Source organism: Trichechus manatus, unplaced genomic scaffold, assembly GCF_000243295.1.
Source record: "Trichechus manatus latirostris isolate Lorelei unplaced genomic scaffold, TriManLat1.0 scaffold00140, whole genome shotgun sequence".
NCBI classification, from domain to species: domain Eukaryota; kingdom Metazoa; phylum Chordata; class Mammalia; order Sirenia; family Trichechidae; genus Trichechus; species Trichechus manatus.
In genome coordinates this window covers 2,059,332-2,069,314 of record NW_004444076.1, presented here as the reverse complement: position 1 = coordinate 2,069,314, position 9,983 = coordinate 2,059,332, and the positions used below count along the sequence as shown (strand labels likewise).

Genomic DNA, 9,983 nt, shown 5'->3' with positions numbered 1-9,983 from the left:
CTTCTGTATGAATCAGATTCTCTCTCTTTTTTATTAAAATACAAGGCTCCCTCCATAAAGCTCTGATTTTCCCATTTTTGATAGAACCTGGTTGAGCCTATCTGGATTTCTGGCCTATAGAACTGTGAGATAATAATGGGTGTTGTTTTAAGCCACTAAGTTTGCTGTAACTTGTTACTCGGCGATAGAAAACTAATATACTTACCTCATCTACTAATATTCTCCTTCCGTCATTCACTCAGTGGAGCCACACTGACCTCCTAGCTCTTCCTTAATCACATCAGGCACACTCCCACACTGGGGCCTCTGCACTGACTGTTGCCTGTGGCTGGAATACTCTTCCTCCACATATCCACATGGTGAGTCTGCTCACCTCCTTCAGTCTTCCCTCAAATGTCACCTTCTCAATGAAGCCTACTCAGGCCCTCCCCTGCCACAACCTATCCCACTTACACTGTTCTGCTTTTTTTTTTTCCCAGAGCATATATTGCTTTCTAACATAACTATATGATGAGCTTCTTTATTGCATCTATTCCTTACTGGGTATATGCCCCCATAAGGGCAGGTGTCTTTGTTTTGTTTACATACATTCCAAGCACCTGGAACAGTTTCACATAGTTTTATAGCACTTAATAGTTACTCACAAAATATTTGTGGAATAAAATGAATTAACTCTGTGTTAAGTCACCTCTGAGTTAATGTAATGCTGTGGAACATACAGTCCAAGTTGTGACATGCATTTTATGCGGTTTCTTATAATAAGGGTAAATATAATGTATTTCTTTCTTCATGGATATGTGATAGCAAATAGCAGACTGTCTGTCAACCAAAAAAAAAAAAAAAACCCAAATCCGTTGCCATCAAGTCGATTCCAACTCATAGTGACTAATATGGAAATACATTGGGTAGCTTTTTCCCATTCTTACATCACTAAGAACAGGAAAATCCAATATATAAAAACGGATCAAAAAGGAACCTCAGTGATTGAAACTGAGATGTTTGGGAGAAGAGGGTGAGTGATACAAAGGCACCTATGTCAACCCTAAGGCTTGCAGAGTGCCTTTCTGAAAACTACTGATAGCAACAATTGAACTAGATGCCTTCTAAATATCCCTTAGAATTCTACAGTTCCATGATTTTCTGACCTGTGCACACACTCAGTGAGCTGTTGGTTCAAGATTCCGCCTCTCACCTTTTATTGATGACCCTGTCTCTCAGTCCCCAAATTCCTAGCGTTTGTCTCCAACTACTTCAGAGCATCTCCACATGGAAACGCCACCATCACCTGGAACTCAGCATTTCAAAAGTCTCACTCATCCTCTTTACGCTGGATTCCATGCCCCCCTCCTACTTGCCAAGTACTTAGCTGCTGTCTCTCCCCTACTCCTCGGACGCCTCAGTCAAGCTCTGGACCCACTCCTCATCCTCTCGTATTTCCTCTCTCGTGTTTGCCTTTCTTTTCATTCTCACCACCATCCCCCTGGTTCAGTCCATCAGTGCCTCACACCTGGATCACTGGGACAACACCCTAACTGGGGTTTCTGCCTCCTGTTACAGCCACGCAGCCCTCCCCCAGTCAACCATACAATGACCATTTGTTAATCTTCCTAAAATAGATTCCAATAGTCTTGGCACCTGCAAATTATTAATCTTCCTAAAGTGGATTCAGATATTCTTGGTACCTCCAAAGTCCTCCCATAAGTCCCCATTGCCTACAGAGTAAATTTTAGTAAACAGTCAAACAAACAACAAACCCATAGGGTGGTATGTATATGATCTTTCTCGATCTGGCCCATTCTCTTGTCTCCCAAAAATCTCCCCCTTCTTTGGGGTATACCCACCCTACTGAGTGCTTGTTTTGGTGCTCAATGCAAGAACAAATGTTTTAAACAAAGGAAATGTGGAGGTTGGGCTATTTTAAGAACATGTGTTGGAATTAGGGAATGATTTTACAAGGTATTTTTATAGTTGTTACAGTGAGTAACTAAGACACCTGCCTTGATTTTAGCTGCTTTCTTGATGTGTGAATACAACTTACTTTGGGAATCCACTCTCATAGGTAATGAATTGCCAGTATTATATATCCTAATGAAAGTAAAAGCAGCCTAACTCTTGAGTGAGTCACCCTGTGAGCTGTGTTCTCTATTTGTTTCTGCAGGGAGCCCCGCAAGGTGGTCCTGCACAAAGGTTCCACTGGCCTGGGCTTCAACATTGTGGGCGGGGAAGATGGAGAAGGTATTTTTGTGTCCTTCATTTTGGCCGGTGGACCAGCAGACCTAAGTGGGGAGCTCCAGAGAGGAGACCAGATCCTATCGGTGAGTATTACTCTTTACCCTTCACTCCTGATACCATGGTGAAAAAGTCACTATTAATTATGGTTCCCAAAACACCTTAATTACAGAGGAAGAATAGATGAGAACTTTATGGCTTTAGGTGTGTGTCACAGTTTAAACGGTATTCAGGTGCTTGATACTTGTTACATTTACTTTCCTCAGATAAAGATAAAAGGGTTGATATTCTCTTTTAGATTTTCAGAGACATATATCCCACTATTGTAACATTGAAAATGTTGCTTTTTTAAGCTGGTATATTATTTTAAAAATGCACTGCTTATTTTCTAAATACACGACCGTGCTCTACAAACTGCACCTTTATGACATGTATAGATTGATGTCTATAACTACGTAAGAAAGTGTGTAAAATAACACTATACCCAGTTTTGGTGATGGTGATGAGTGGTAGCAGAATTACCATTTACCTAAGTACATAAATTATCAACAACAATTTATTAATCACTTATTATTTGCCAAGCATTTTACAAAAGTTGTTTTTAATTTTCACAATCATCCCAAAAGGTATTGTCCCAGGTTCAGATGAAGAAAATAAAGTTCAGAGAGGTTAAGCAACTTGCCAAAGGTCACATAACTAGAGAGAATCAGAGGTAGGATTTAAATATTCTATTTTAATGCCCATCACATTTACCCTCCCTCTTCTCTCCCTCCCTTCTTTCTTTCCATTCCTCCTTCTTTCTTTCCCTATTTCATTACTTTGATTCAAATATTTATTGACCATTTCTTTCCACTACATGAAACTACCTCCCTTGTATAAACTCTGTGATACGTAGTTAAATCCATTGTGACTGTCACACTTATATTAGAGTTTTGGTAATCATGCAAATAATAATAGAGAATCACATAAAGAGTACAGTTTTTCATAGTGTACTTAGAAAAATTTCTTTTCATTTTATAGTTATGATTTATAGTTAGAATTCTCTAAGTGACCTTATAATTGTTAGCCATCATTCCCTTAAACACAGATGGGCAGATCCCTCTCTCTTTTTCCCTTTCTCTCTCTCTCTAACACACACACACACACACACACACACACACACACACACACACACACACACACAAACATGACTTACCTGTACAGCATAAATCAGTTGACCTGAGTAAAGTGTCTGGCAGTCTGCATGGATGGCCTTACCTGCATGTTCCTGTGCTTCTCCCACACGTGCAGCCTCTGCTTACCCATCAGACAACATGTCTGGAAGGGTGTTGGGTATGAGAGAAGTCATGTAAGGTCCCATTCCAGGAGCTTGTTCTCCCTTCTAAGGGCTGAACCTTACTCCTCCAACTACTTCTTCTTTACCTATTTCTTAGACACTTAAAATGATACATAAGATATAACCATCAGCTATTAAACTTTGTCTCACATATTTGTTTACATGTCTGTTATCCTCAACTAGATGGTAAACATCTGAAAGCACATTCTCTATCTTATTGATTTTATATCCTCAACATATAGCACAGTGCCTGGCACATAGCAGTCTGTCAAAAAATGTTTAATGAGTGAAAAAGTGTTGAATAAATATGGTAGCATTTTAACAAGTCACTATAGCTTAGGAGATTGACTCTAAACTTCTGTCTAAAACAGAGTAACGTATTTTCATCATCCTGGCTCAAAATTGTAGACTAGGGGCCCACTCTGTCATTTCACCACTGTTAGGATTCATATTATCCTAGCACTTTCTGAGCTATGAAGCACTTTCACATACATTAATTCTGAGGATTCTCAAAGGAATTCTAAGCGTTAGGATAGGTCATTAGTACTCCCATTTTCTAGATTAGGAAAAGGAGATTCAGAAAGGCTAAATGATTTTCCGAAGGCTCTATAGCTACTGACTGTGAAGTCGGATTGAAAATCAAGTTTTGACCCAAAATCAATGTTCTTTCTCCTCACAGAACAATCTGTCTTAAAAAGCTTGTCAGCAGTATTTAACACCTTCTTGGTGCATATCAGTCTATGTGCACACCACACTCGGGAACACATAGAGCTGTAAAGAGCTAATACTTACACATGGTGCTTTTGAGTCAGACACTGTTTTAACTAACTTAATCTCATATCAACCCCATGCTTTATTATACTCATTTTAAGGATGAGGAAACTGAGACACAGAGATGACATTAGATACTCTAACTCTGTTTAAATGAGAAATCCACTAAGCCATAGGTTTTATTTGTTCTAACCTCCATGCATGTGGGAGAATAGGGATGGGATAATAATCCTCCTGTGGCTCCACAAAGAGCGCACAAGTATTTTTACTTTCAGAAAGTAGACATAGCCATTTAAATATTATTACCAGGACCACACAGTAAGTAAGGCCAATCAGAAGTATGGTCTTTTTTGAGATTACAACTCACAGAACATAGCAACAATCTCTGAAGTTCAAGTATCATATAAGACTCGTTTTTAGGTATAACATTAGCAAGGACAAGTCAATGCTGAAAATATTATCTGCTTTTTTGCAACTGAAAGAGAAAAGAGAACATTTCTCTTTCTTAGCTTGCTGAAATTTATTTAAGTTGTGGCTAGAAAGTGGTTAGTTTTAAGGCTAAGTACTAGAATTTAATTGGTTAACACTGAGAGAAAAAAAAGCAGTCTTGAGAAGCTCAAACATTACAATATGGAAAGGAAAAATGGCAGGATAGAGTTACTATCAATGGAATATGGAGAACGTAATATTCTACATCTACAGCTTACACTAGGCACACAGGGGCAAGCTATATGTTTTTGGGAAAAAACAAAAACAAAAAACGCTAGATAGTAATCAATAGCTAAATAAAAATTCAAAATATACCACAAGATCACGTAAGATTAATTTGCATATAAGTCACACTAATAGTAATGTAGTAAGTTCAGAGAAGAAAGATAGAATCCCCAGGGAGGGAAGCTCAGTTGGTCTTCATAGAGAAGAGACTTATGTAATAGACAGTGGTCTTTCTAATCTGGGGCAGAATGTCCAGGCCTGTCTTCCAGAGTCTTCCTAGATAGTTTACTTATTAATGGTTTACTATGTACCAGATACTGTACTAGGGCTTGATATTTCAAAGAAGAAATATCCTGTCCTAAAAATATTCACAGCCTACAAGTGGTATATCCATATATCATATATCTATATCATGTATATATATCTATATGGCATAGCAAGGAAAGAGAGAAGGCAGTGACACAGAACAGAGCATGTCATAAGTTCTAAACCAATGTTAGCTATTATTAGTAGTAAACACACTGCCTTAAGAATGTGTCAATTTTGTTTTAAAAAAAGTTTCAGGTAGCTATTTATAAGGAATGCTTCTTTTAGATAGTTGGAGCTGTTCCTTCTTTCGAACAGGGGTTGAATTTGATCAGCATTTCCCAAAATGTGTTCACAGAACAATGATACAGTAGGATTTTAATAGGTTGCTGCTCAAAGAAAGGGTACCCTGGTACCAGGTTTCTTCACTGAAGAACTCAAAAACATCTCTTTACCAGTGAGCATTGGAAATCTCCAAGAAGCAGAGAAGGTATATAATTTTTCCCCAAACACATCTGACCATCAAACCATTACACCAAGGAACATCTCCAAGGACACCAATAGTGGGAAACCCTTGAACAGATATTTTTATAGTTCCCATCCTTGACTTTTCCTACAAGGTGGTCATTCTTGCCTATAAGGAAAGGGGACCTGGTCTTTTGCTGTCTTTTAAGATTGGGGCGCCACCTACTGTTCATGTATTGTTCAAGCACATTGCATTGCAACCTTTCAGTGGAAAGCACCAAAGCTCCGTTGTAAGAATTTATCCCCTGCCAGCCCCCCAGCTCCAGAACTAAAGTAGTTAAAATGCTGAAAGAGAAAGAAATCATCACCTTAGGCTAAATTCCATGCATGTATTATTTGTGATCTTTCATCTCTAATTTATCCTTTATGTATTTTACTTCTCAGAGATTTGTTGTAGAGTCTTATCCAATAACTGAATCATCTTCTTGAGGTATTTGTGGAGAGGAATTTAGGACATTTGGCATGCAATCGCATTAACTAGTGCACTGACCTCCTCAGGCATTCTTCCTGAAGAGGGAAAAATAGAAATGCTTCTGTTATTATTTGTTTCAATGCTCTGTTATGTAAAAATGTAGAGCAGAGGACATAGAAGCAGTACCCCTAGAAAGAGATTCTTTCTGGTCTCTCTAAGCAATTTTAGTTTGCTCATTTCCCAGGAATCTAAAAAACGTCACCCCAGTTGACCTTATTAACTCCATCACTCACTTTGATGGACTTCTTAACTAACTGTGTTCCAAGACACATGATTGGGAAAGTGTATTGCCAGAGGTGAAATGCTGCAGCTGTTGAGGTGAAGGTACAATAAATAGTTGTACATTTTTTTAAATTTAAATTGCATTGTGGATTTAGAAAGAGTAAAAATGAGTCACAGCTCACCTCAGACTCAGGTTGCTTTTCCATCTTCATGTTTAGAGCCGTGTCGTGAGGGAGGACCTTATTTGCCAAGCCCTCATCCTCAGGTTATTCAGAGAGGGTACTGACAAGTTTATCCTTGTACTGTTAGACGTCAAATAACAACTCTAAATTCATATGGTATTATGGCTGAAATCTAACCCCTTAAATTCCCAACCCCCCAAAAAAGGTTCTAAATTATTTCTTGGAGTCCCTAAAGTGGTCCTCATAAAAACTTACAAACTTTGTTTCTTCTAGTTACCATGCTATATCTTCCCTGTCCTCCCTCTCCATCCCTGGCCCCCAACCCCATGAGGAGTCATGGTGCTTGAGGATTCGCACTTAGGGTCTCCTTTCCGTGCTCCAGAAACAAGCACTCCCCAAGCTACCAGAGTGTTTCCAAGGCCTGTGCAGAGGAGAGCAGAAAGGCCATCTCCCCAGCTCTGTGCCACTTTGTCACTTTGTCCCCAAAGCACAACTGCTTAAATCAGAAGTCTTACAGAGTCTCTCACCTATGCAACATCTTCAGCTTCTCTCCTGTGAGCTTCAACACATGGAGTCACCCACATTGCAGCGAAACTCCCACCCGTTCCTCAGGAACAAACATCAGTCCCAACTCTAGTCTTCCCTGTCCACAACGTTTCTTCTGTTCTAGCTCAGCACTCCTTCCTGTACCCTCCCCACCAAAACTAAAAGTCTCAGAGACCAATATTGGCTCTAAAATCAAATGACTCAACATCTGCCTTTAGGTTAAGTGTGATTTCACAATTACCCCCAAGAAAATGGATAGACCCATCCTTTGTATACATCTTTGTAACCAAAGGGCCCATCATAATTTTGCTCAAAGAACCAGTATTTGCTGGACGAAATACTGAACATTTTTAGCTCTAGAGACAGAAAATAACATGCAATTTTGTGAGTCTCTAATTTTTTTTTTAATCAAGATTTCAAAAACTCAGTGTCCGCTATCAGCCAGGGCACCCCCTTATACAACCTCAAAGTGAACTCTAATCAAGTAGAGGTGATGATTTCTTTGAAAATGTGAAGACTCTTACCCTAACCCTGACCAGTTAAATTCATGTTTCTGGTCCAGAAACCATGTGGAGGCTGCCTGCCCAGGGCACTGTGCTTGTTTCAGGGTTTGCTCTCTCTGCTGAACCCCACTCTCTCTACACCCACTGGTTCTTTGGTCTCAAGTTTTAAGCCCCAGTTTTGCCTCCCCCAATTCTGACAGCCATTCAGACTTCTCCCCATCTTATGGGATTTGTCTTCCCGCTCAACTCAGAGCCTGCAGCTCACCTGATCCAGGTAGCACCTCAGATAAAAATAGGTGTGCCCAGTGCAGAGGCTGCAGAGAATGGACGCCTCCTCAGCTGAGGCCTCAGAGCCCTGCTATCCTAGATGGTAGGGATTCAGCAATGGCTGGCTATTTTCTATGATTCCTGGGTCCCTGCTGATTGCTCAGTGCCTACCACCCCCACCCCACCGCCCCCATACAAATTTCTGGCATTTGGAAAGAGTGAGCCTTTCAAAAAGAATGTGTGATCATGTCATTTCTCCCATTTCCTTAAACATTTCAGTGACTTTCTTAATTCTTAACATGGCCTACAAGGTTTTGCAGGGTCTGGCCCCTGCCTGCCTGGCTGAGGGCCTCATCTCATATCACTCTCTCTATTCTCATTTAGACTCCAGTCACCCTGGCCTTTTCTTTACCTCCAGTCAGGGATACTATTCAAAATATTTAACAACTTGACACAACCCTGGCCCCAGCGCATGCAATGAATGGACCAAAGTGCCTCACCTGCAGGATTGTGGGGACAGCCAGGGTTGTGGGCCACGCAGGGGGCTCAAGACAGCTATTATTAATCCACAAACCACATGAACCACATGAAAGTGTTTCAATATTGTAACAAATGGAATCTCTGTGTTGATGAATACAGACTGATCAAGCAGCCCTGCTTCTAGTGTGCTGAGCTTTCTCCCACCACAGGGCCTTCACATGTATTGAATTTCCTCTAAAGAGAAACCTACAGTCAACACAGGGCCTTTTATTACCTAAAAGGAACCAGTGAACTCAAGGATTGCCCAAGGTTTTACTTAAGAAGTGTCCCCATTGTGAAGCACAGAACCTGACTGTACAATAAATATTAAATGAATGAACTTTACAGGCCCAATAGGAAATCAAGATTAACATTGTTGTTTTGTTAGGTGCTGTTGAGTCAATTTTGTCTCATAGAGACTCCATGTGACAGAGTAAAACGGTCTCATTGGGTTTTCTTGACTGTAATCTTTATAGATGCAGGTCACCAGATCTTTCTCTCACAGAGTAGCTAGGTGGGTTGTAACCACCAACTTTTCGGTTAGCAGTTGAGCACTTAACCATTTGTGCCACCAGGGCTCCTTAGATTAACATTACTCCTGTCCAATTACATTCCTTAAGTCTCACTTATTCGATGTGTCATTAGCACATTACATATCACAATTTGTAGAGATCAAACTAAATATTATGTTGATGTTATGGACTGAATTGCGTCCTCCAGAAATGTGTGTCAACTTGACTAGGCCGTGATTCCCAGTATTGTGTGATTGTCCACCATTTTGTCATCTGATGTGATTTTCCTATATGTTTCCTATGTGTTGTGTCCTCTGATGTGATCACCTCTCTGATGTTAAGGGGGCACAATTAGAGGCAGTTATGTTAGTGAGACAGGACTCAATCTATAAGATTAGGTTGTATCTTGAGTCAAACATCTCTTTTGAAATATAAAAGAGAGAAGTGATCAGAAAGATAGGGGGACCTCATTACCACCAAGTAAGAAGAGCCAGGGGCGTGCAACCTTTGAACACTGAGAAGCTCCTAGACCAGTTCTAGAAACTTCTAGGTACGAGGCATGCGATATTAAAAACAGTTTGTGTCATCAGCGACCAGACAGCCTCATGATGGGAGATAGGCACATAAATAAGTATTTCCAGTATAATTTGGAAAGTGCTAATGGTAAATTCCAGGAATATGTGGGCATAAAGGAGGAGCTGTCTTTGCCTCGAGCCCTGACGGTGCACTGGTTAAGAGCTTGGGTGCCAACCAAGAGACCAGCAATGCAAATCCACCAGCCACTCCTTGGAAACCCTGTGGGGCAGTTCTACTCTGTCCTGTAGGGTTTCTATGAGTCAAAATCAACTTGATAGCAATGGGTTTGTTTTTGTTTTGTTT

At 40.3% G+C, this 9,983-nt stretch overlaps 1 protein-coding gene across 9 annotated transcripts in view; it reads left to right on the top strand.

The window, feature by feature from the left end:
* Positions 1-9,983, top strand: part of DLG2 (discs large MAGUK scaffold protein 2) — a 2,186,317-nt gene that overhangs the window by 1,802,847 nt on the left and 373,487 nt on the right. For all 9 annotated transcript variants that reach the window (XM_004385499.2, XM_004385504.2, XM_004385503.1 and 6 more), the window contains one exon: positions 2,159-2,315. In XM_004385499.2, the coding sequence (XP_004385556.1) occupies positions 2,159-2,315 (157 nt within the window). The remainder of the gene's footprint in view (positions 1-2,158; positions 2,316-9,983) is intronic.